General features: G+C 46.6%; 1 protein-coding gene across 2 annotated transcripts in view; it reads right to left on the reverse strand.

The window, feature by feature from the left end:
- HSD17B4 (hydroxysteroid 17-beta dehydrogenase 4) overlaps positions 1-27,429 on the reverse strand; it is a 509,464-nt gene extending 482,035 nt beyond the window's left edge. The window contains exons 1-2 of one of the 2 annotated variants that reach the window (XM_075324972.1): positions 27,302-27,429; positions 18,097-18,150 (exon numbers count right to left, since the gene is read on the reverse strand). In XM_075324972.1, coding sequence (XP_075181087.1) covers positions 18,097-18,150; positions 27,302-27,359 — 112 coding nt within the window. In that variant the 5' untranslated portion in view covers positions 27,360-27,429. Of the gene's footprint in view, positions 1-18,096; positions 18,151-18,367; positions 18,408-27,301 lie in introns of those variants that run through there. The other variant, XM_075324979.1, reaches the window with a different exon arrangement.
- Between the last annotated feature and the right edge of the window lie 290 nt (positions 27,430-27,719).

Consider the following 27,719-nt stretch of genomic DNA (forward strand, 5'->3'; position numbering starts at 1 on the left):
TCCCTATCTAAGAGCAGCAAAATGTAGGGACAAAGACCCTGATTCCAGCGATTTATCACTTACTGAGCCATCTGCTGTCATTTTGATAAAATAAATGTTTCCTCTGCTGTAGATCTACCAGTTAAACACAGCTCATGAATATGCTGGACTACCTGGCAGAATGCCAATAGTCCTCTAATGATAATCTATTACTGATTTAACAGTGATTTTATCAAAATAAAACTAAAAGCCACGTCACACTAAGCAACATCGCTAGCAACATCGCTGCTAAGGAACAACTTTTGTGACGTAGCAGCGATGTTGCTAGCGATGTTGCTGTGTGTGACATCCAGCAACAACCTGGCCCCTGCTGTGAGGTCGTTGGTTGTTGCTGAATGTCCTGAACCATTTTTTAGTTGTTGCTCTGCCGCTGTGAAGCGCACATCGCTGTGTGTGACAGCGACAGAGCAACAACTAAATGTGCAGTGAGCAGGGAGCCGGCTTCTGTGGATGCTGGTAAACACGGTAAACATCGGGTAACCAAGAAGCCCTTACCTTGGTTACCCGATATTTACCTTTGTTACCAGCGTCCGCCGCTCTCACGCTGTCAGTACCGGCTCCCTGCTCTCTGCACACGTAGCCACAGTACACATCGGGTAATTAACCAGATGTGTACTGTGGCTAGGAGTGCAGGGAACTGGGAGCCGGCACTGGCAGTGTGAGAGCGGCGGACGCTGGTAACGAAGGTAAATATCGGGTAACCAAGGTAAGGGCTTCTTGGTTACCCGATGTTTACCGTGGTTAACAGCGTCCGCAGAAGCCGGCTCCTGCTGCCTGCACACGTAGCAGAGTACACATCGGGTAATTAACCCAATGTGTACTCTGGCTAGGTGTGCAGGGAGCCAGCTGTAAGCGGTGTGAGCTGGTAACCAAGGTAAATATCGGGTTGGTTACCCGATATTTACCTTAGTTACCAAGCGCAGCATGCTTCCACGCGGCGCTGCTGGCTGGGGGCTGGTCACTGGTGAGATCTGCCTGTGTGACAGCTCACCAGCAACTCGTGTAGCGACGCTCCAGCGATCCCTGCCAGGTCAGGTTGCTGGTGGGATCGCTCGAGCGTCGCTTAGTGTGACATCTCACTAGCGACCTCCTAGCAACTTATCAATGATCCCTATCAGGTTGTATTGTTGTTGGGATTGCTGGTAAGTTGTTTAGTGTGACTGGGCCTTAAGGCCCCGTCACACTAAGCAACATCGCTAGCAACATCGCTGGTAACGAACAACTTTTGTGACGTTGCTAGCGATGTTGCTGTGTGTGACATCCAGCAACAACCTGGCCCCTGCTGTGAGGTCGTTGGTTGTTGCTGAATGTCCTGGGCCATTTTTTAGTTGTTGCTGTCCCGCTGTGAAGCACAGATCGCTGTGTGTGACAGCGAGACAGCAACAACTAAATGTGCAGGCAGCAGGAGCCGGCTTCTGCTGAGGCTGGTAACCAATGTAAACATCGGGTAACCAAGAAGCCCTGTCCTTGGTTACCCGATATTTACCTTTGATACCAGCCTCCTCCGCTCTCACTGTCAGTGCCGGCTCCTGCTCTGTGCACATTTAGCTGCAGCACACATCAGGTAATTAACCCGATGTGTGCTGTAACTAGGAGAGCAAAGAGCCAGCGCTAAGCATTGTGCGCTGCTCCCTGCTCTGTGCACATTTAGCTGCAGCACACATCGGGTTAATTAACCTGATGTGTGCTGTAACTAGGAGACTGGGGGCTGGTCATTGGTTGCTGGTGAGCTCACCAGCAACTCGTGTAGCCACGCTCCAGCGATCCCTGCCAGGTCAGGTTGCTGGTGGGATCGCTGGAGCGTCGCAGTGTGACAGCTCACCAGCAATCTCCTAGCAACTTACCAGCGATCCCTATCGTTGTTGGGATCGCTGGTAAGTTGCTTAGTGTGACTGGACCTTTAAGCAGCCCAGTAAGTGACACATCGCTAGAATCAAGATCTCTATCTCTACATTATGCTGCTCTCAGATTAGGTGGCAAAATCCTGGTGACAGACTCCTTTTAATGTTGTGTAGGCAGGAAGAGGCTAAAACCATGTGCCCACGTTGCTTTTTTCATGCCTTTTTCCTTGCTTTTTTTAATCAATATAAGCAAGGAAAAACCATCCCAGCTTCTTTTTCCTTGCAGTTTTTGTTGATGAAAAAAAAAGCAGTGTGTCAATTGTTTGTGCGTTTTTTTCCTGCTTTTTTCACGAATTGACTTCAATGGAGTCAGTGAACAACAACACAGGGAAAAAAAAAGCATGTGTAATGCACACGTTGCTTTTTTGTGTGCTTTTTTTTATGTCACTGGGGTTCCCTGCAGCCATTTCCTCATCTCGCGGTCTTTATCACGGGACTTTGCAACAGGGAAATCCGGTGACATCACAAGGTGAATCGAGTTCTGGCCAGCGGATCACCGGGGTATCCTGTAGATCCGCCGGCATGAACGCTGTTCACCTTGTGATGTCATCAGGGTTCCCTGCACCTAGACCTCGCAGTCTTTACCGCGGGACTTTGCTGCAGGGAACTCTTTTGACGTAAGTGCCCTGGTCTGTGAGGCGATCCGTACCTTCGGCGCAAGACTGACTACTGGAGGAATCTCCTGTAATACCAGGGCTGGATTCAGTTACCTGCACTGAACTCTGGAACGCTCACCTGAGCTCCGGAGTGAAGCCTAGACTGAACCGCGAGCGCCGAGTGATTGATTCCCCGGCGATTGCGGTTCAGTTCATGACATCTGAAGACATGCCGGGTTGATCTCTGGTGCTCTCACTAGAACTCCGGATTGCACCCAAGCCTGTCCGCAGTTGTTATGAACTGAACTGCAATCGCCGGTGGAATCAGTTACCCGGCGCTCGCGGTGCAGTCCTGCCAACTTTGAGTTCAGACTAGGCTGCAGCTGAGAGCTCCAAAGTGCAAAGCAGGTAACTGAATCCAGGCCTAGCATTACAGGAGATTCCTCCGGTAGCCAGTCCGACGCTGCGTACCTTGGTAACCCGGGGTCGTAATGGTGACAACCTAGGGTTACCATGGCAGCAATCGGGTCCCCGTGATCGCATTACAGTGACCAGATCACAAGGAGAAGTAAGCAATTACTCTCCCTGCCTCCTGAATACCGCGATCGCATTGACTGCAGCATTCAGGAGGTTAAACTGTCGGGAGCGGCGCGGGCACTGCTCCGGGCAATGAGAGCCAGGTCCTGGCGGTAACATGAGCCGGTGACCGCGGGTGTACAGAGCCTGAACCCCCGCAGTCACCATGATTAAAAAGCACACAAAAAGAAGCATGTGAAAAAACACGCCAATACAATAAAAAAGTGGGGTTTTTTCCAACTGCTTTTTTTCCTGCCAAAACATGTTTTTATGTGTAGATTCTCTGCACATAAAAACGCAACGTGGGCACATAGCCTAACTATAATGTAATAATGTAATGTCAAGTGCACAGTAATCTGTTATTGACCTGAAAGGAAAGATTAATTGATGGTCGGTCCTAGATGTCCTTCACACTCACAGAGTTGCCAGTAAAACTATCAGGGTTTTAAAAGCAAGTGTCACACTTTCTTCCTCTCCTCTGGACCTTAAGGTACCGTCACACATAACGAGATCGCTAGCGAGATCGCAGCTGAGTCACGGTTTCTGTGACGCAGTAGCGATCCAGTTAGCGATCTTGTTATGTGTGACACTTCCTAGCGATCAGGCCCCTGCTGTGAGGTCGCCGGTCGTTGCAGAATGGTCCAGGCCATTTTCTTCAAAGGCGATGTCCAGGACACATCGCTGTGTTTGACACTGTGTGACAGGGTCACAGTGACTGCTGAGATCGTTATACAGGTCACTACTGCGACTTGTATCTTTCCTGCATCGTTGGTAAGATCTGACTGTGTGACATCTCACCTGCGACCTCCCAGCGACTTACCTGCAATCCCTATCAGGTCGCATTGTTTTCGGGATCGCTGGTAAGTTGTTGTGTGTGACTGGGCCTTTAGGACAAGAGCTCAGCCCAATAACTGCAGATCAGATTTCCTCACCTTGGCTTGATTCTTCCCATAGTGAAGCAGGAAATCTCAGATGAGGAGTAAATGAACAAAACTTTACATATCATTACCTGATAAGACCTAAATCTAATCACACAACTGAGCCGCATGATTGACGCTTGTAGAATAAGTAAAGTGCATGTCACTCATCATAGCTTGGTTTAACATAGTAAATGGCTAAAAGCGGCAGCACAATTTACTTAAATTGCATTTTACTACAAAAAACTCCATCACTTATGTCAATCATGAGATTTCAACTACAAAGTGATAATCGCAGCAGAGATCATGTTGTACTCCTTCAATTGTTAACATTTAACTGATCTAAAGAGAAACTCAGAACCACAGGGATCCAACAGTGTCCAGATTGCCGTCCTTAAAAAGAAGTACTCCGAGAAATGTAATAAAAATATAAATAATTAAAACTGCCATGAAGTTACTGGAATAAACTATACACAATCTGCCGCTTGTCAGGTTCGGTGAACAGAGGAATGCGTGTTCTCGATATCTGACAGAATGCTGCCCTTACCCGACGTCTGTCTCCAGCAGACATCTTTACACAGCCCATCCTAAAGGCTACTTTACACACTAAGATATCGGTCCCGATATTGCTAGTGTGGGTACCCGCCCCCATCTGTTGCGCGACACGGGCATATCGCTGCCCGTGCCGCACAACATCGCCCAGACCCGTCACACATACTTACCTGTCCGGCGACGTCGCTGTGACCGGCGAACCGCCTCCTTTCTAAGGGGGCGGTCAGTGCAGCGTCACAGCGACGTCACTGAAACGTCACTGAACCGCCGCCCAATAGCAGCGAAGGGGCGGAGATGAGCGGGACGTAACATCCCGCCCACCTCCTTCCTTCCGCATAGCGGCCGGGAGGCAGGTAAGGGGAGCTTCCTCGTTCCTGCGGCGTCACACGCAGCGATGTGTGCTGCCGCAGGAACGAGGAACAACCTCGTTACTGCTGCAGTAACGAGATTTGAGAATGGACCCCCATGTCGCCGATTAGCGATTTTGCACGTTTTTGCAACGATGCAAAATCGCTTATCGGTGTCACACGCAACGGCATCGCTAATGCGGCCAGATGTGCGTCACGAATTCCGTGACCCCAACGACTCCGCATTAGCGATGTCGTAGCGTGTAAAGCCCGCTTAAGACGTGGCAACACTGGGAAACTGATGGAAGCTGAAAGATTTAAAATCCTGATAGTCCACTAAAGATTACATTTTTGCTACTTTATACTAAAATAAGAGGTATTTAGTAAAATGTGTAATATTTAAATGCACTTTATATTTATATCTCACAATAAACTTCTAATGCTGAAGTGGAAATCTCCCAATTAAGTTAGAATAATATAGCAAGAGTAGAATAAAATAATAACAACTTGTAATCAAATAATATAGAAAAATAAAGAAAACATGGAAAAACAAAAACACATACACCTGCAAGGCAGTGCAAAAAGCAATATTGCACATGCCCGCTGGTAGTGAACCTGTAGGATTGTGCAAAATAGCAATATTGCACTGAACCTCAGGAACAAGACAAAAACAAGGTGCACGTGTTCGAAACCAAAAAGTGCACTAGTGGGAAAAGTGAACCCTCATAACTGGTCTGTACACCGTTATATTGCACTATAATCCAGGGCTGCGGAGTCGGAGTCCATTTTGGTGTAGTCACAGTAGACATAAAATGGACAGACTCCAATTCCTAAAATATATAATAAATTGGGTACAGGGATTCAATGTGATGAATATTTGTTTCATAAGTATTTGGGAAAGTTATGAAATGTCCTATAAATGTCTGTTCTATTCCTGAATAAAGAATCTCGCTTTTAGTTGAGATGAATCTGTGCTGCACTTCAGCTACATGATAGAAGTAGTGATGTTACCATTTTACTACAGTAAATTTATCACAAGCATCAGTCAAGTACAGTTGAAACCAGAAGTTTACATACACTATCTAAAAAGACACATCTGCATGTTTTTCTCACTATCTGACATGAAATCAGAATAAACCTTTTCCATTTTGGGTCAATTAGGAATCAAAATTATTTATATTTGCCAAATGCCAGACTAATGACAGAGAAAGAATGTTTTACGGCATTTTTACTATTTTCTGCAAAGTCAAAAGTTTACATACACTAACAGTACTATGCCTTTAAACAATATGGGACAGCCCATATGATGATGTCATGTCTTTGGAAGCTTCTGATCGTCAACATCTGAGTTAGAGACACACCTGTGGTTGTATTTTAATGCACACCTGAAACACACTTCTTTCTGTAGCAGAATGAAAAAGTCAAAATAAATCAGATAAGATCTCAGGAAGAGAATTGAGGACTTGCACAAGTCTGGTTCTTCCTTGGGTGCAGTTTCCAGATACCTTAAGCTGCCTCGTTCATCTGCATAAACAATTATACTCAAGTACAATCAAAATGGGAATATCCAGCCATCATACCGCTCAGGAAGGAGACTGGTTCTGTGTACCAGAGATGAACGTGCTTTGGTCAGACATGTGCATATCAACCAAAGAACAAAAGCAAAAAACCTTGTGAAGATGCTGGCGAAAGCTGGTAAGATTGTGTCAGTATCCACAGTGAAACAAGTATTGTATCAACATGGGCTGAAAGGCTACTCTGCCAGGAAGAAGCCATTATGCCAAAGGAAAGAGTAAAAAAAACAAATTAATGTTTGCAAATGCACACAGGAACAATGACCTTAAATTTTGGAGACATCCTGTGGTCTGACGAAACTAAAATTGAACTCTTTGGCTATAATTACCATCGTTACATTTGAAGGAAAAAGGGAGAAGCTTTGAAGCCTAAAGAACACGATTCCAACTGTGAAAACACAGGGGTGGAAGCATCATGTTATGGGGTTGTTTTGATGCAGGAGGGACTGGTGCAGTTCACAAAATAGATGGCATCATGAGGAAAGAAGATTATGTGGCAATACTGAAGCAACATCTCAAGACATTAGCCAGGAACTTACAGCTTGGGTGGAAATGGGTCTTCCAAATGGAGAATGACCTGAAGCATACTGTCAAACTGGTGACAAAATGGCTTAAGGATAACAAAGCCAATGTTTTGGAGTGGCCATCACAAAGCCCTGATCTCAAGCCTATTAAAAATTTATGGGCAAAGCTGAAAAGGCAGGTGTGGGCAAGGCGACCGGCTCAGTTATTCCAGTTCTGTCAGGAGGAATAGGCCCAAATTCCTACCAACTATTGTGTGAAGCTTGTGAAGGATATCCAAAATGTTTGACCCAACTCATACAGTTTAAGGGCAATGCTACCAAATACTAATGAAACATATGTAAACTTTTGACTTTGCAGAAAGTAATCAAAATGTCTTAAAAATTATTCTGGCATTTGGCAAATAGAAATAATTTTGGTTCCTAATTGACCTAAAAAAGGAAAGGTTTATTCTGATTTCATGTCAGATAGTGAGAAAAACATGCAGGTGTATCTTTTTAGATAGTGTATGTAAACTTCTGGTTTCAGCTATATGAGGGAGTCTGATTCGTGGAGCCGGACTCTGTTAAATTGAGGAATCGAAGTGAGTCGGAGGTTTGGCTTACCGACGCCACAGCCCTACTATAATCACAAAAGTGCAGGTGCATAATTAATGGCCCAGTGTATAGAAGATTAATACAAAACTACTGGAAACACAATCATCTAATGAAACATAATGGTGGAGCCGTCTCATTATATTTTTTGATGTCCACTACATATATCTCATTAAAGTCATGGATAGCACCCAAGATGGGGGGGAATGTTATGTTTGTTTGGCAATGCCAACTCACCCATTTTCATATCCCCTGATGAGTGCTACGACGACACGAGTCTGGAAGGAATACATATGAGCAGGTGTCATGGAAGAAAGACCCCAGGGGTATTGTGTGGATCTGTAAAGGCTGCCCCCCCCCATATCTTGGGTGCTATATGACATTATTGGGATATATGTGGAGGACATCAAGAAATATGGCGACACGCTCCACTTGTCCCATTAAATGATGGTGTTTTCAGTGGTTTTGTATTAAATTTTCTATATACTGGGCGATTAATTATGCACTTGCAGTTTTGTGATTATAGTGCAATATAACTCTTTACAGAACAATTATGAGGGTTCACTTTACCCACTAGTGCACTTTGTCTTGTTGCTGAGGTTCAGTGCAATATTGCTATTTTGCACAATCCTACAGGTTCACTACCAGTGGGCATGTGCAATATTGCTTTTTGCACAGCCCTGCCGGTATGTGTGTTTATGTATCAATGTTTGCTCTATTTTTACCTATTTGATTAAAGGTTATGTTTTAATTTTATTTATACTTATTACATTTCTCGGAGTACCACTTTTAATGGGTTTTCCCATTTTACGATGGCTTATCACTAAGATCCCAAGAAGAAAAGGGACAAAAGGTGATGACCAGGGAACTGCAACACCAACTATTTTGGGATAATGGTAGTGGTGAGGTCCAGGGCACTGCTGGACGCTGAGCGGGAAAGATCATTAGAAAGTTGGAGCTGTCTAAGCATTGTGGAGATTCCAACTATTTACGGCGACATTTTTTTTTTAATTTTATCTCATATAACAAAATACATGATTACCAAATATTTATGTGGTAATTTTCTGAGACCAATAAAAGCTATATTTCTGTCTGTTTGTTAAAAAAAAAAAAACGTTTAAACTGACACAGCAACAACGAACATGTTAAAGGGAACCTGTCAGGTGCAAAATGCACAATGCTAATCCCTGCTTAACTGTCCCTGTATACACTAGCATAGATAAAGAGAGCTTTACAAAAAGTATTTCTAAAGATCTTTTATCATATGCTATTGAGTGCAGGGACTAGTCGCAAAGGTGTTATTTCCCTTGGCTAGTTGGCCCCCTTTGCATGTTAGCACACCCCTGTGGGCGTGCCAACATGCTAATGAATGCGCAGCATCAGAGGCATGGTCGATCTCACCACTCTCTGCTTCACCGCGCCCATGCTGGATTTCGGCTCAGTGTGTATGATCATAGGTTCTGGCACTTCCAGTCATGCGTACTATGAAGCCAGGTGTACTCATCCCGGCTTCAAACTGGTTTAGTGCACATGACTGGAAGTCTAGGGAAATCCTGGTTGTGCGCATTGAGCCAAAAACCAGCGTTGGTAGCAGAGGTGAGCGTGATCATGCTTCTGGCGCTGCGCATGTATTAGCAAGTTAGCACACCCACAGGGGCGTGCTAACATACTAAGGGGGCCGACTAGCCAAGGGAACCAACGCCCTTGTGACTAGTTGCTGGCCTCATTAGTATATGATAAAATAATCTTTAGAAATACTTTTTTCTAACCATCTCTTTATCTATGCTACTAGATACAGGGACGGTTAGGCAGGGATTAGCAATATGCACCTCGTGGTTCTGGGTGCATATTGCACCTGGCAGCTTCCCCCATAATAGTAAAAGGGTGGTGATCTGAACTCTTTTTCTTTTTTTTTGTTAATTATTATTATAAATAACGACGTGTATGTGTACTTTTTAGTTCCCCTAAGGGGCTTGAACTTGTGATCACTTGTATAATAACCTGCCTGTGGCTGAGCATGATAAGAATCTCTTCAGTAAGCCTCTGGCTATCATGACAGCAAAATTGGCACTCTGCTATAGGGTTTATGGAAGACACAATGGACTCCCGCAAACCCTGTACCTAAACACTTTAACTACTTAATTGCCACTGTGTTCAACGGCAGCCACTCTATAGACACAGCTGGTACCTGCCGTACATGTTCAGTGAGCTCAGCTCTTTAGCCCGATTCATACACCCAGATCCCAGAGATGGTGCACGTCATTTGTTGGAAAGGCACATCTGTCATCTCTAATCCACCCGCGCCTGTTAACTAGTTGGATTGCGCTGTCAAACTCTGACACCGCAATCTAAAACAAGCCGGCGGCCCCGTGACATGATCACAGGGTGCAGATTAGTTGTCATGTCAGCCGGGGGCAGCTGATGACCCCTGTCACTGTCATGACAAAGTTCCTATGGATTGCCGACACAGCGTTACTTCTTCATATCTGTGAAAATTGCCTATTTGCCCATTTTGATGCCAGTTCTGATGCCAAGAACCCTGTTGGGCCGGGCTGGAGTGACCAGAATGTACCGTAATGCAGGACATCCCTATCTGTGTATAGGCAGTGTAAGATCCAAAGTCAGTTAACCCTTTAAAAACACCTGTTACTTATTCAAATCTGTGAAGATTGGCTATTTGTCCACTTTGAGACCAGCTCTGATGCCCTCTGGGCCAAGCTAGTGACCTGAGTTAGATGTGTGGCACCCCTATATGGTGTGTCTACAGTATATCAGTGGCCCAAAGTCATTTAGCCCTGTCAATAACACACTTTGATGCCCATTTTTGTGCCAGTTGTATCATTTTTGTAGCTGCTATTAAAGTGTATTCACATCCGGGCGCCTCACTGCATTCTATGTTAGTTTTGAATTTTGTCTTTAAAAACATACAAAACAGAAAATGAATAATTGCCTTAGAAAAAAAAAACAAAAAAACCTTCAGCTTCGAATAAGATACTGGACGAATAAGAAACCAACTTCAGCATTGCATCTCCGGTCCACTCAAGACCTCCTTCTCTCCTCCACCTTTGTATGTCCCTCACCCAATGGCCTCCTAGACTTCTCCTGAATATCCCTCATCCTCTGGAATTCTGTGCTCCAAGACGCTTGATTATCCACCAAGTATGGAATTTGAAAACCCATATTTCAAGAAACCTTATAACCTGTAATGCCCCCGCTGCCGGCTGAACACCAAAAGAGCTGCCGCAACCCTCCAACTTACTGTGTCCTCCCGCATTATCCTACAGAATGTAAGCCCGCGAGGGCAGGGCCCTCTCCCCTGCACCAATCCGTCAATGTTCATTGTATTCTACAGTAAATCTGTATTTTGCTTGTAACCTCTTCTCATGTACAGCCCCATGGAATAAATGGTGCTCTAAAAATAAATAATAACAGCAAATTTGATTGTGGATTGTCATCACCATTGACGTCAACAGGGAAAATCTACACCAAACACGTGTTCTGTTACAGAAATTGATACATGTTGGTAGAAATGCAATGTGTAGGTACACGTTCACACAGTGGACATTTTACAGACAGAACCTAAAAGGTGTAAACAAAATGAGCCATCTAATTACCCCATATTATTTCCATCTATTATTACTATTTACTAACTTACTATAGGGTATTTACTCATTTTGGTTTTTTCTTAGATTCTGACAATCCCCCTTAGCAATGCCCACTAGAATTAGATCTCTGCTTCTATCACAAGAGAGTGTAATAAAATGTTGAACACAAAACTCCTTTTAACCATATCACACATAATAGAAAATGGGACCCATATAGGGGTAATCCATTGCAAGCTAGAAAAACAAGAGAACTTGAGTAAATAGTATCGTATTTTCCGGCGTATAAGACGACTTTTTAACCCCTGAAAAACTTCTCAAAAGTCGGGGGTCATCTTATACGCCAGGCGTCATCACTTTCCACACAATAAAAGATATTCTCACCTCTCCTCCGTGCCCGCGCTGCCTCCAGCTGTTTCTTGCAGACCGCAGGCACACAGACTCCTTCGTGATAGCGTCCGTGCACGGAGTGGCCACTGCAGGATGTCATCATGGCTTTACTGCAGTTAAATGCTTTACGGCGCCACAAAGCATTCTACTGTAGTAAACCGCTGATAGTAGCGTCGGCCCTGTGTATTGGACGCACTTTACTGCAGTTGAATACTTTATGGCGCCACAAAGCATTCAACTGTAGTAAAGCCATGATGACATAAAGCAGCGGCCACTCCGTTCACGCTGTCATGGAGGAGTCGGTGTGCGGACTGCAAGAAGCAGCTGGAGGCACCGCGGGCACGGAGGAGAGGTGAGACTATATATATTATTGTGTGTAAACAACTGCATGATAGGGGACAGAAGGGAACCAGCAGGAGGACATCATTAAACACTGGAGACATTACTGCACGGGACATTACTACACAATGGGGACATTACAGCAGGGGCATTATTAAACAAACGGTTCATTACTGCACGGGACATCACTAAACAATGGGCACATTACTCGGTCGGCTTACACTTGAGTATATATGATATATCCCAAACTCTATATTTTAACTGGAAAAGTTGGTGGAGGGTCGTTGGAAAATACGGTATATCAGATATCATAAATACATTTTTATTCATTGTACAAAGTGGTTATAGTAACAAAAAAAACTAAAGAATTTAAAAACATGCATGGAAAAGAACCAAATACTTGTATAAGGCTATGTGCGCACTAGAAAAGTGATTTTTCTCAAGAAAATTTCTTGAGAAACTTCTGGGAGTTGAAGATTACCGGTAAAAAAACGCACCAAAACCGCGGGAAAAACGCATGCGGTTTTGCCGCGATTTTTCCCTGCGGGTTTTTATGCTGTAACTGCAATAATTTATAAATAAAGCATGTTGAAAAAGAAAAAAAAAATGGATAGATAGATCAATGGATATAGATAATATATAGATAGATAGATAGATAGATAGATAGATAGATAGATAAATAATGGATGGATAGATTACAGCTTTTATTTGTGATGTATGTGATTCCCCCCCACAGTATTTGTGATAGAGCAGTGACACTGTGGGACCTCGGATCTGAGACGGCCGGTGACGTCAGGCTATTACCGCTGATGAGGTCGTGTGAGGACACACAAGTTCTCGTGAGCGGTAATGTGATCAGCGTGTGAAATGTCCTGGAGTTACCCGTGCAGCCTCGCACATGGAGCTGCATTGAGCACTCTGTCTCAGGCTACTTTCACACTTGCGTTAAACGGCATCCGTCACACTGCGTTGTATAACGCATGTGACGGATGCCTTGCAAAAAGTGTGATAATAAAGGCCACGGATTCCAGTGAAATAACGCGTCGCATTAAGTTTTCGAGAGAGAGAGCTCTCATCTTCACCGCACACATCATCACCGCACACACCCAGACACTACCGACCATATCACCACCGCACACATCCCGGCACTACCGCCCACATCCCAGCACTACAGCCCACATCATCACCGCACACATCCCGGCACTACAGCCCACATCATCACCGCACACATCCCGGCACTACAGCCCACATCATCACCGCACACATCCCGGCACTACAGCCCACATCATCACCGCACACATCCCAGCACTACAGCCCACATCATCACCGCACACATCCCAGCACTACAGCCCACATCATCACCGCACACATCCCAGCACTACAGCCCACATCATCACCGCACACATCCCAGCACTACAGCCCACATCATCACCGCACACATCCCAGCACTACAGCCCACATCATCACCGCACACATCCCAGCACTACAGCCCACATCATCACCGCACACATCCCAGCACTACAGCCCACATCATCACCGCACACATCCCAGCACTACAGCCCACATCATCACCGCACACATCCCAGCACTACAGCCCACATCATCACCGCACACATCCCAGCACTACAGCCCACATCATCACCGCACACATCCCAGCACTACAGCCCACATCATCACCGCACACATCCCAGCACTACAGCCCACATCATCACCGCACACATCCCAGCACTACAGCCCACATCATCACCGCACACATCCCAGCACTACAGCCCACATCATCACCGCACACATCCCAGCACTACAGCCCTCATCTTCACCGCACATGCAGGCACTACCGCACCCATCATCATCGCGCACACACCGGCATTACCGCACCCATCATCACCACACACGCATTACCTCAGTGACGTTCCCGCTGAAGGTGCGGCTCACTTCAGTTTCTGCGTGGAGCTGACAGGAGCGGAGGTGTTCTACAGCCGCTCCTGTCAGCTTCATGTAGCAGAGCTGGATGCGTCACGGGACCTCGTGTAGATTACGCCTGACGTGGAGGGGTATTTGGGGATTTTAATAAAGTGGTGAAAGATGGTGTTTTTTTGTCTCTTACTCCAAATAAAGTATTTTTACGGGTGTATGTGTTTATTTACTTTCACTTACAGGTTAATCATTGTGGGTGTCTCAGACACCTGCTATGATTAACCTAGGACTTAGTGGCAGCTATGGGTTGCTGTCATAAACTCCTTATTACCTCGATTGCCACCGCACCAGGGCAATTCAGGATGAGCCGGGTAGATGGAATTGCCGCATCTAATGGATGCCGCAATTCCAGGCGGCTGCTGGCTGATATTTTTAGGCTGGGGGGCTCACTATAACGTGGGGCTCCCCATCCTGAGAATACCAGCCTTCAGCCGTGTGGCTTTACCTTGGCTGGTACCAAAATTGGGGGGACCGCACGGCAATTTTAATTTTTAATTATTTAATTATTGTACTGCACGATATAGACCCACCCACCGGTGGCTGTGATTGGTTGCAGTGAGACAGCTGTCACTCAGCGTGGGGGCGGGTCTGACTGCAACCAATCATAGGCGCCGGTGGGCGAGGGAAGCAGTGAATACTAGATGGAATAATGAGTGGCCGGTATTTTCAAAAGAGGAAAAGCCGCCGGAGCTTTGTGACAACTGTGCAGTGTCGCACCCGTGATCGGTGAGCATCAGAGAGGTGGTGAGAGGGGGGAGAGAGACCAGGAGTGATTTTAAACGATTTCTGCGTCGCCGGACCTCCTGTTTTGGACTACGTCGGACCTGGATGTTTGGGGAGGTTAATAAAAGGGGTGAAAGAGGGGGCTGTGTTTTATTTCAAATAAAGGCTTTTCGGTGTGTGTGTGTTTATTTACTATCACTGACAGATTAGTGATAGCGTGTCATAGACGCTGCCATTACTAATTGTGGACTTAGCGGCAGCTATGGGCTACCGTTAACTCATTCATTACCCAGTTGCCACCGCATCACGGCAATCGGGAAGGATGATGAACATTACCGCAAGTAAACCGCGGCTATACCGAGGGTATACCGCACATCATTTGCTACCTGCGGTGTACCCGCGGTATTTTGCGATTACATTACAGTGAATGGAGTGAAAAAAAGAAGTGACATGCACATTTTCTCAAGAAATTTTCTCAAGAAATTCTGCAGAAAGAATATTCTTGAGAAAAAAAACGCAGTGTGCGCACAGTTATTTTTTTTCCCCATAGGTCTTCCTGGGAAATGTCTGCAGAAAGGTTACAAACATTCCTCAAGAAATTTCTTCAGCAAAACTGCGGGTAAAACCGTGGGTAAAAACGCAGTGTGCGCACAAGGCCTAAATGTCCCAAAAGGCATACAAGTGCATCTCAATAAATTAGAATATCAGCAAACAGTTAATTTATTTCAGTAATTCAATACATAAAAGGGAAACATATTATATGGAGTCATTACACAGAGAGGGATCTATGTCAAGTGTTTATTTCTGTTAATGTTGATGATTATGGCTTACAATCAATGACAACCCAAAAGTCATTATCTCAGAAAATTAGATTATATAAGACCAACTGAAAAAATTAAATTTTCCACTCAAATGTTGGCACTTACTGAAAAGTCTGTACAGTAAATGCCTCAATACTTGGTCGGGGCTTCTTTTGCATGAATTACTGCATCAATGCGGCGTGGCATGGAGGCGATCAGCGTGTGGCACTGCTGAGGTGTTATGGAGGCCCAGGTCGCTTTGATAGCAGCCTTCAGCTCATCTGCATTGTTGGGTCTGGTGTCTCATCTTCCTCTTGACAATACCCCATAGATTCTCTGCAGCATTTGCACCCCATACTGGCCTGTTAGTATCTCTTTTTGCCCACATTTTTGGAAAATCTCAGGTTCAGTTAATTTCACTAGGTGCCACTACAATGCTGCAGTAGGTGTTCAATAAATACCTTGTGGGACAGTTATACAGGTATTTGGTTACTTTCCATGCGGGTTTTTAAATTTGCTTTTCTGTTTTGTTACTATAACCACTTTATACAATGAATAAAAATGTAATTCACGATATTTGATACACTATTTACTCAAATCCTCATGTTTTTCTGTAATAAAATGTGCTTTAGTTGACTTTGTACTATGAGCCAATGATTAAGTAAAATCCAATATAAATTCTGATCAAAGTCAGATACCTGCTGGACTTTGCCTATGAGCAGATACTGTATATTTGTCCCTGCAGATTAAAGCAGCACCGCCATGAACTTTTTTAATTCATTAAATCTGTGTATGTAGTGTATTAATATACTCAGCTACCGACGCTCTCTCTGGGATCCAGCACTGCTCTGCTCCTCTTCTCAGTGACATCACCGCACACTTCAGACTCTCCATCACACTATGCTCTAGGTGTGATCCAGAAGTCTCTTTAAGGCTATGTGCGCACTAGAAATGTGAAGTTTCTCAAGAAAATTTCTTGAGAACCTTCCGGGAGTGAAACTTTCCGGACCTCCGGAAAAAATCCGCATGCGGATTTGCCGCGATTTCCCCGCAGGTGGTTCCCTGCGGATTTTGCAGGCTGTACTGCCGAAATCCGCAGGGTACCTGCGGAAAAGAATTGGCATGCTCATTTTCTCAAGAAATTTTCTCGAGAAATTCTTCTCAAGGAAATTTCTTGAGAAAAATCCGCACAGTGCGCACAGTTATTTTTTTTTCTTATAGAATTTGCTGGGAAATGTCTGCACAAAGATTGCAGACATTTCTCAAGAAATTTCCGCAGCAAATCCGCGGGTAAATCCGCAGGTGCGCACAGAGCCTAAGGCTGGACTCACAGGAACGTATGAAAATACGGTCCCATTCTCATCCAGGAGAGTAGGACGATTTTTTTTCTCACTCGTCTTCCGTGTGCTGTCAGTGTGCAATCTGTTTCTTTCTCAGCAGTTATTAGTGATTTACAGGGCCATTTACAATGTTGTCTGCTACATGATAGGATTGTATCCAAAAAAAAAAAAAAACGGTCGTCACTAAGATGGTCCGTGTGCTATCAATTTTTTTTCTCACACCCATTGACAAGTCTCAGACGATTTCAGCACCAAATCACAGCATGTTGCGACTTTTCTCACATCCAGAATCTGGATGATAAAAAAACCTGACCAACTGCTCTGCCTCAATGACTAACATTGGTCCGAGTGCAATGGGAGATTTTCTCGCATTACACTCGTCCAATTCATATGCTCGTGTGAGCGTACCCTAAGGCTATGTGCCCATGCTGCGGAAAATTCGCCGGGATTTTTTCGCGAAAATTCCGCAGATTTTTCAAAAATCCGCTGTACAGTGAGTCCCCAGCCATTTCTATGGCATTTTGGAACTGCTGTGCCCATGCTGCATTTTTTTCCGCAGCGGAAATAATGCGAATTTCCCTGTGGAAAAATCTGCAGCATGTGAATTATTCCTGCGGATTTTTCCGCAGGGTCCTATACTTACCTACCTTGATAGACACCGGAGTCACTTCCTCCGGTGCAGAGGAGCCAGGAGCAGGAGGTGGGCGGGGCCTGCACGAGCTCCGGTCATGTCACAGCCGGAGCTAGTTCAGGCCCACCCACCTTCTCCTGCACAGTGCAGACACGGCCGGAGACGGAGAGTGAAGTGCTGCGTGATGGAGGTAAGTATGAACGCCCCGATTACTCCAGCACTTGTTCTGCATTGAGGATGCAGTGCCCAAGCCATGGTACTGTATCCTCAATGCAGAATGCCCGCAGCATATCCACAGGACATTCCGCAGCACATCCGCAGCATGTAAACAGACAAAGTTATGCTGCGGATTTCTGGGAGCTCCTGCGAAACGTCCTGCGGATATATCCGCAGGACACTTTCCCCGTGAGCACATAGCCTTACAATGTAAGTCAATAGAGCCTCGTTCTGACACCCCATAGACTTACACTGTAAAAGTCACTTCTGGGTCACGCAAAAACGCAGGGTGATCCAGAGAAAAGCGGTGACGTCACTGAGAAGAGGAGCAGAAAGTCATGGAGAAGTCAGCAGTGGGGGAGAATATTAATACAGTCACAGTACACTACATGCACATATATACTGGTTTAATAAAAAACAAACATAACAGACAAAACCAGCCCTTTAACCTGCATTGTTCTTACCTACAACAGAGGCTCCTCTTTCAGCAAAAGCCAGGGCATACGCCTTCCCCAAACCTGAAAGAAAGGTCTTCACATTAGAGAGTCGCAGACAGTCACTTGTGACATACACAATTCACACGGGGAAGATAATTCATTAATGACATTGGCATCTCATCGAGCTCCTTACAGTAAGCTGTGACACTGATTGTCATAGGAGTTTAGAAATAGAGAAAACCAAATTCTTCCCAAAAAATTTTAATGTTTACGTGCTTGAAAAAGTCCAGCTACAAACCTGCTAAAAATCTTCCAATACGCAACATCTTTGGGGGCTTCTGTCAATTTCACAAGGAAAAACTAGAAACATTTGTAAACCCAAACTTTGCCCTTTCTGAGCTGTGCACATACATTACTAACATCTGATTAAACATTACCTTCTCTTAAAAGGGAGAGGGACATTTTAGATTCACAGTAAGTAAACTATTGTGAAGCTGGTGAAAGGGAGCGGCCACAGAAAATGGGCACAGGGGGCTACCAAAGTGAGAAATGAGGGGCGAATAAAGGGTGCACAGTAACCAAATAATAGAATGGGTTTCCTTACAAATAAAACATTAGCAAGTGGCAGGCATAAGAAAATAACTCAGATTTATGGGAATTTCTATTCAATAACAATGAGAGAAACAAAGCTAGTACATAAAAAAACAAAAGGATTAAAATATATATTTTTTTAGCATTACTCAATTATAATTTACCATAATTTTCACAGATTTAAACACCAAAAAAAACCAAAAACATTTCCTACTAATGCAACAATCATTAGTAGAGATGAGCGGACCTGTGGAATGTCGGAGAGTACAGCCGGACTTTAAGATCAGTTTGGTACTCAGATTTGACCCAAACCCCAATGGAAGTGACTAATTGGGCAGTTCGGCTCTCCACACACATACAGCCACCCATAAACAGAATACCTCCAGGGGCAGGGTTTTCCCTGTTTTTTGGGGGGAGCAATCTACATCAGATCATGCTGTTACCCCCAGTGAAAGCCAATCAGACACTGCAAGCGGCTCACACTGGGCTGAGCACCGAGCGTGCCTGAGCACAGCGATGCTCGTGTGAGTGGTGTTCATACGTAAAGCATGCAATTTGTGGTGACTAAGAGGTCCCCACAAACTACACCAAAAAAAAAGCATAAAAAACTGCAGCGTGCACATGAGGCCTTACACAACACTGTTGCATGCACAGTACACACACTCCACTCAGGATGGCCTCATTCGCAGCTAGACCTAATACAGTCATGGCAGAAAGTGTTGGAACCCTTATAATAATAATAATAATAATAATAATAATAATAATATTATTATTAATAATTTTAAGTATTTCTTCCAGAAAAGTATTGCAATTACACGTTTTGTTACAGGGGACCCAGGAGGACCCCACTGCTGACACAGAGGCATAAGCACTTTGCCAAAATGATTCCGGGAAAGCATCTTGTGGACAGATGAGACCAAGGTAGAGCTTTCTGGTAAAGCACATAATTCCACTGTTTACTGAAAACGGAATGACACCTACAAAGAAAAGAACACAGTACCTACAGTCAAGTATGGTGGAAGTTTAAAGATGTTTTGGAGCTGTTTTACTGCCCCTGGCACTGGGTGCCTTGTCTGTGAGCAAAGCATCTTGAAATCTGAAGATTATCAAAGGATTTTGGGTTGCAGGGTTTGTATCCTAGGTCAGAGGTCTTCCAGCAGAACAATGACCCCAAACATACTTCAAGAAGCACCCAGAAATGAATGGAAACAAAGCACTGAAGAGTGCTGAAGTGGCCAAAAATTACTCCGGATCTAAAGCTCACTGAACACTTGTGGAGAGATCTTAAAATTGCTGTTGGGAGAACGCGCCCTGCAAATATGAGAGACCTGGAGCAGTTTGGAAAAGAAGAGTGGTCCAGAATTCCAGTTGAGTGGGGTAAGAAGCTTGGTGATGGTTATAGGAACAGAAGCGACTGTTTGCAGATGATATTTATTCAAAAGGGCGTGCAACCAAATATTAGGGTAGAGACACACTAGTGTATAACTTGCAAGAGTGCTATGAGAGAAAATCTCGCATTGCACTCGACCCAATGTTAGTAAATGAGGCAGCTCAGATCTGCAAAGTTTTCCTCAGTCCTAAACGGACTGAGCAGAAAATTGTAGCATGGTGTGACTGTGAGTCTCGGCTTACTCGCACCCATACAAGTCTATGGGTGAGTGTGAGACATCAGACTGCACTGATGACATCTGAGTGCAGTGTGATATATGCAGAGAAAGGCAATGGAGAAATTACTCCGATCACAGTTGCCCGACATTCGGCTCTGATCGTGAGCCAAGTGTCATTACTATATCGCATTAGTTATATACGCTATTGTGACTCCGGCCTTAAGTGGAGAATGCCAACCATTTTGTCTGGCCCATAATTGAAGTTTTGTGTGAAATTATGTCCAATTTTCCCTTTTTTCTCTGCTTTTTGTTTTCTGTTGCTCTAATACACTCAAAACAATAAGTATGTGTTTAAAAAAGTGTAATTGCAAGAATATTCTGGGTGAAATACTTCATTTTCAAGGGTGCCAACACTTTCAGCCAAGACTGTACACAACTCCTCCTCATCCACACATGGCTGTGTCAGTGTTCTCCTCGGTCAGAGAGCGCTGCCTGCAGACAATAAGATGCACACGGTTTACTGAGAAATTTTTCTTGCTAAATAGTGTCTTATAATAAAATAAAAAGGTATATTAGTTTGTTATTGAAGCAGTGATACTTATAAGCATCGTTAATGTCTTGCCATTATATTTAATAACTTTGTAACAAAATATAAACAAGTTGTGGGATTTTTCTCTGTGATATTTTCGCTATAACGCACTGTTGTATTTACAAAGGGCTGCTGATAAGTCTTTGGCTTTGTGATCTTTTTTTGTTTCTGTGGTAACGAATTTCACATCACATAAAAGCCTTCTGTGTCTAAGGGTATGTGCGCACGTTGCGTACTAGCCCAGCACCTTCAGAGCGCAGCTGAAAAGCTGCGTTCTGAAGCGCATGGTGCCGGCGAGAACGTGCGCTCTGCCTGCAGCTCCTGCCATAGACAGAGCAGGGGCTGCCGGCAAAGCGCACGGAAGAAGTGACATGTCACTTCTTTTTGCACAGCGCTTCGGCAGTAGCCGAAGCGCTGCGCTCTAAAACGCCACGTGCGCACGGCCCCTGCACAATCTCCATAGACTGTGCAGGGGACGCATGCAGTTACGCTGCGCTACAAAGCGCAGCGTAACTGCATGAATTTACGCAACGTGCACACATAGCCTTATACATGTTTTCAAAATGTTGTGTTTGTTGCTTATGGCAACAGTGTTCTTACGCACGCGGGAAAACAAAATGGAGGAGTCTAATGCAATATTCACAGCAACTGAGAGCAGAGGAGTGATAAAATTCTTGTTTCTGCAAGGAAAGTTTGCGAAGGATATTCATGGTGATATGTCGCAGACATTGGGCGATCAGTGCCCTTCATATTCCACAGTTAAGAACTGGGTTGCCAAATTTAAAATGGGTCACTTCAGCACCAATGATGAGGAACGTCCTGGACGACTGAGAGTGGTTGTTGTTCCGAAGATCGTTGATGCTGTGCACAACCTCATACTGGAGAATCGACGAATTTCAGCTAAAGCAATAGCCGACATCATGGGGATTTCCTGTGAATGTGTTTGTGTCATTATCCATGAACAATTGAACATGAGGACGCTATCTGCAAAGTGGGTCCCCAAATGTTTGACAACAGATCAGAGAAGCATGTGACTGAAACCTTCCCGGTCCATTTGTCAGCATTTCCAGACTGATAAGAGCTTCCTGGATCGACTGGTCACTATGGATGAGACCTGGATTTATTTGTATGACCCTGAAAACAAGGAGCAGTCAAAAAAGTGGAGGCACAGTGGTTTTCTTCGTCCAAAGAAGTTCAGGGTGCAAAAATCAGCCACTAAAGTGATGGTGTCTGTATTCTGGGATAAGGAGGGCGTGCTACTAGTGGACTACCTTCAAAAGGGTTTCATCATCAATGCAAGGTATTAAATTGAACTTTTGAACTAATTGAAGGCTAAAAAGGTGCAGCAAGCTGTCCAAAGGAATCTAGCTCCTGCACGACAACACCTCCGCTCACACTGCACAAGTGTCCACCGCAAAACTGGCAGAGCTGGGCTTCCAGCTGGTTGACCACCCACCTTGTTAGCTCCCTCCGACTATCATCTGTTTCTAAACCTGAAGAAACACCTCAAGGGTACCAAATTTCACACCATTTCTGATGCCATGTCTGCTACAGATGCCTGGTTTGAGGCACAACCGAAATCCTTCTTTTTGCTAGGCTTACAGAACTTGGAATACCGATGAAAGAAGTTTGTTGACATCAGTGGAGAGTATGTGGAATATACGTAAAGTTTCATCATCCTATCTCGTTTCTTTCAGGGTAAACCCAAAGATTTATCAGCAGCCCCTTGTATATGCCAGTAAGTGAGCTTGGGGTATTATTAGAGGACACCTAAGTAAGTATGCTCTAACAAGAAGGAATACAGTAAGACAATACTGGGGGTCCTTTTAATTTTAAGATGGGCGATGTGACCTAGAAATAACATGGCAGACACTGGTTGGGACACTCGTGCTCTTTATTGGGGACCGGTCACTTGGTTTTGGAACAATAAAGCAGAGATTGTAGAATATTGTACAATTACCTCATGACTTCAGCGGCTTCTAGAGAGAAGATGGAGGGCTTCTATTTTCCATTTGCACATGTTTGAGGCAATGCCAGGTTAGGCTAAGTTCACACTTCCGTTGTTTTGCATCAGTCACAATCCGTAGCCTTGAGGAATTACGGTATCCTGCAAAATATTTTGCAGGAATCCTGTTTTTCCCCATAGGCTTCTATTAGTGACGGATTGTGACTGATGATGCTACGTTGCATCCGCTGCGTCGCGGTCAGTCGTTTTTTAACTGACCGCCGGGCGGGAGCAACGCAGCCTGTAACGTTTTTTGAGCAGCGCGATCCACAGGATTTCGCTGCGCATGCGCTCTCTGGCTCCCCGCCCCCGTAACCAGGATAAACATCGGGTAACCAAGCAATGCGCTTTGGTTAGTTACCCGATATTTACAGTGGTTACGGGGGCGGGGAGCCAGCGCTAAGCTGGTATCCAAGATAAATATCGGGTAACCAAGCAAAAAGTGCTTTGCTTATACCCGATATTTAACCTGGATACAGTGTGCAAGGAGGCCGACACTTCACCACTCGGCTCCGCCCCCTCCCGCACTCCGCATGTGTACACACACACTGGTCCACAGCCCTGCAGTCCCCGCGGCACTGACGTCCTCAGCTCCACGGCCCCGCTCGGCTCCGCCCCCTCCCGCTCCGCCCCCTCCCGCATGTACACACGCATGTAGACACACACACACCTGTCCCCAGCCATGCAGACCGCGGCACTGACGTCCTCAGCTCCGTCCCCCCAAACTCCGCCCCCCCCCGAACTGCGCCCCCCCCAACACAACGGAGTCCGACAAAGAAATTATTTTCTTTGTCACCGTTGTCATCCGTTCTACAACGCATCAGTCACATGCGTCAAGCAACGCATGTGACTGATGCAAAACAACGGAAGTGTGAACTTAGCCTATACTGGATCACATTCAGATTTTTTATGGTGTCCGTCTGCGTTGCCTTTTATAGATTAGTATTAGATCAGTACAAAGCGCAGGACACCGGTATCTTCTCTTTGGGATACATGATCCAAAAGGAAGGGCACTGCTGCTAGGCAATGAAAGCTACATAAGTGACAGCAATCATCACAAGGTGGCTAATAAACCAGAAATTCTATCTTTTAACTCGCACTGCCATTTGGGCCAAAGATCCAGATGTTAAAGAAGCCTCCCATTAACTTTATTTCCCCTAAACCTTTGTGTCTGTGTGTGGTGTAGTGTTGGTGTCTTCATATACTCACCTACAGCCATCTTACCTGCTTTCCAGTGCTGTTCTGCGCCTCTTCCAAACCACGTGACGCATATTCAGACTCTCGGGGGTCACACTGAGCTCTGATTGACTTGGAAGTGACTTTTACAATGTAAGTCTATAGAGCGACAGAATGAGGCCCCATAGACTTACATTGTAAAGGAGACTTTCCGCTGACATTGCGCAGTGTGAACTAGAGAATCTGAAGTCGTCATGTGACTCAGAAGACGACTGGGACCGCGCTGCATCCTGGAGGACGGCTATTATCACACTGCCAGATCTTATCCCACCTATGTAAATAATGACTCTGCTTCCCCCGTATGACTGATGTTACCCTATAAGTATACCTGTAAGTCTCCAACAGGTTTATTTCCTACATTTCCACCTTGTAACGTATTCTTGCCCCTCTTAATCCAGTCCCAGCCTCCGCGCTCTTGGCTCTGCCCTAATTGATGCCCCTATAAACGTTTGATCCTAGCACTAATTCTACCCAGCGGGGCATCAAACACCGCAAACTGGGCGAGCTAACGAGGTACCCAAGACTAATTACCACCATCGGCCGAGAACTATGGGGAGAAAATAGTGCTGGCTCCCTATTCAATATACCGGGATTGGCCACCTTTGGGGATATGATTTTGCTTAAATGCAGGCACTAGGGGCTTTATAGGGAACCTGTCACCATGGAAACGAAGTCCAGTCTGCATGCCGCATGTTAGAGAGCAGGGAGCTGAGCGGATGGATAGAGGGATGTGAGAATACATCCAGTGTAACCTGTGTTTTAACCATGTATACCCCTGCTCTTTCTGGGATTTTCGGTCCAGTAGGCAGTCCTATTAGTGACTGACAGCTTTCTATGTATAAGCGTGCATACAGAGACATGTCAATCACTGATAAGACCGCCCACTGGACCGACAATCCAACCACTAACGAGACCCCCGGAGATAGCGGAGCACTGTACTCCTATGAGAGTGAATGGAGCGGTGGTTGTGTGCACGATCCCTTCATTCACTCCTAATGAGCCCCCTGGAGATAGCAATGATAGCTGCAGACACTGTGCCCCTCCGATCACCCGCACTGATAGCTGCAGACACTGTGCCCCTCCGATCACCCGCACTGATAGCCGCAGACACTGCCCTTTGCCCCTCCGATCACCCGCACTGATAGCCGCAGACACTGCCCTTTGCCCCTCCGATCACCCGCACTGATAGCCGCAGACACTGGCCTTTGCCCCTCCGATCACCCGCACTGATAGCCGCAGACACTGCCCTTTGCCCCTCCGATCACCCGCACTGATAGCCGCAGACACTGCCCTTTGCCCCTCCGATCACCCGCACTGATAGCCGCAGACACTGCCCTTTGCCCCTCCGATCACCCGCACTGATAGCCGCAGACACTGCCCTTTGCCCCTCCGATCACCCGCACTGAGAGCTGCAGACACTGCCCTTTGCCCCTCCGATCACCCGCACTGATACCTGCAGACACTCTGCCCTTTGCCCCTCCGATCACCCGCACTGATAGCTGCAGACACCGCCCTTTGCCCCTTTGATCACCCGCACTGATAGCCGCAGACACTGCCCTTTGCCCCTCCGATCACCCGCCCTGATACCTGCAGACACTCTGCCCTTTGCCCCTCCGATCACCCGCACTGATAGCTGCAGACACCGCCCTTTGCCCCTCCGATCACCCGCACTGATAGCCGCAGACATTTTGCCCTTTGCCCCTCCGATCACCCGCACACACTGCCCTTTGCCCCTCCGATCACCCGCACTGATAGCCGCAGACACTGCCCTTTGCCCCTCCGATCACCCGCACTGATAGCCGCAGACACTGGCCTTTGCCCCTCCGATCACCCGCACTGATAGCCGCAGACACTGCCCTTTGCCCCTCCGATCACCCGCACTGATAGCCGCAGACACTGCCCTTTGCCCCTCCGATCACCCGCACTGATAGCCGCAGACACTGCCCTTTGCCCCTCCGATCACCCGCACTGATAGCCGCAGACACTGCCCTTTGCCCCTCCGATCACCCGCACTGAGAGCTGCAGACACTGCCCTTTGCCCCTCCGATCACCCGCACTGATACCTGCAGACACTCTGCCCTTTGCCCCTCCGATCACCCGCACTGATAGCTGCAGACACCGCCCTTTGCCCCTTTGATCACCCGCACTGATAGCCGCAGACACTGCCCTTTGCCCCTCCGATCACCCGCCCTGATACCTGCAGACACTCTGCCCTTTGCCCCTCCGATCACCCGCACTGATAGCTGCAGACACCGCCCTTTGCCCCTCCGATCACCCGCACTGATAGCCGCAGACATTTTGCCCTTTGCCCCTCCGATCACCCGCACACACTGCCCTTTGCCCCTCCGATCACCCGCACTGATAGCTGCAGACACTCTGCCCTTTGCCCCTCCGATCACCCGCACTGATAGCTGCAGACACTGCCCTTTGCCCCTCCGATCACCCGCACTGATAGCTGCAGACACTGCCCTTTGCCCCTCCGATCACCCGCACTGATAGCTGCAGACACTCTGCCCTTTGCCCCTCCGATCACCCGCACTGATAGCTGCAGACACTGCCCTTTGCCCCTCCGATCACCCGCACTGATAGCTGCAGACACTGCCCTTTGCCCCTCCGATCACCCGCACTGATAGCTGCAGACACTGCCCTTTGCCCCTCCGATCACCCGCACTGATAGCTGCAGACACTGCCCTTTGCCCCTCCGATCACCCGCACTGATAGCCGCAGACATTTTGCCCTTTGCCCCTCCGATCACCCGCACTGATAGCCGCAGACATTTTGCCCTTTGCCCCTCCGATCACCCGCACACACTGCCCTTTGCCCCTCCGATCACCCGCACTGATAGCTGCAGACACTCTGCCCTTTGCCCCTCCGATCACCCGCACTGATAGCTGCAGACACTGCCCTTTGCCCCTCCGATCACCCGCACTGATAGCTGCAGACACTGCCCTTTGCCCCTCCGATCACCCGCACTGATAGCTGCAGACACTGCCCTTTGCCCCAGTATCTCCCATACAAACAGTGCACCAGGGCTCTGCAGTTCGTGGACCCCAGCAGGGAGCAGACTACAAAGCCCAGCATGTCCTATCTAGGAGAACACAATGAGATCAGTAGTTCCAGAAGAATTAACAATACAGAAGTCGCACAGACAGAACCGCCCGCTGTGAACAGTAACATGGCAGATGCGTGTAAGGCTGCGCTCACCTCCGCCCGCTCCGGTCACCAGCACCACCCGGCCATCAAAGCGCAGAGAAGACGCCATCTCTCCTGCAGAAAAGTGAACTGTGACAGAGCCAGCCACCGGGACTCAGGAACCGTGCGCACCAAGCCTCAATCTGAGGGGTAGGCGGGGCTACGAGGGAGAGTGCGGAGATGATTGGCTGGCTGGTACATAAGGGGCGGTATCCTGTATACCCAGGGGCAGCGCTGTAACCCCTTCCACACTGGTGAGACTGAGCGGATCACCTGCTGGTACAGACAGAGCAGACACGCGGGTCCTCTGTATCAGGGAAATGTATGATTTCTACAGAGACCGAGATTGATATTTCCAGTGCAGTGTGAGAGCTGGGATTGGCAGTGTGCGGCCTCAGAGGCTGTGTGCACATGACTGCCTGAAAAGCGC

This window comes from Anomaloglossus baeobatrachus, chromosome 1, assembly GCF_048569485.1.
Source record: "Anomaloglossus baeobatrachus isolate aAnoBae1 chromosome 1, aAnoBae1.hap1, whole genome shotgun sequence".
In the NCBI taxonomy this organism is placed as follows: Eukaryota; Metazoa; Chordata; class Amphibia; order Anura; family Aromobatidae; genus Anomaloglossus; species Anomaloglossus baeobatrachus.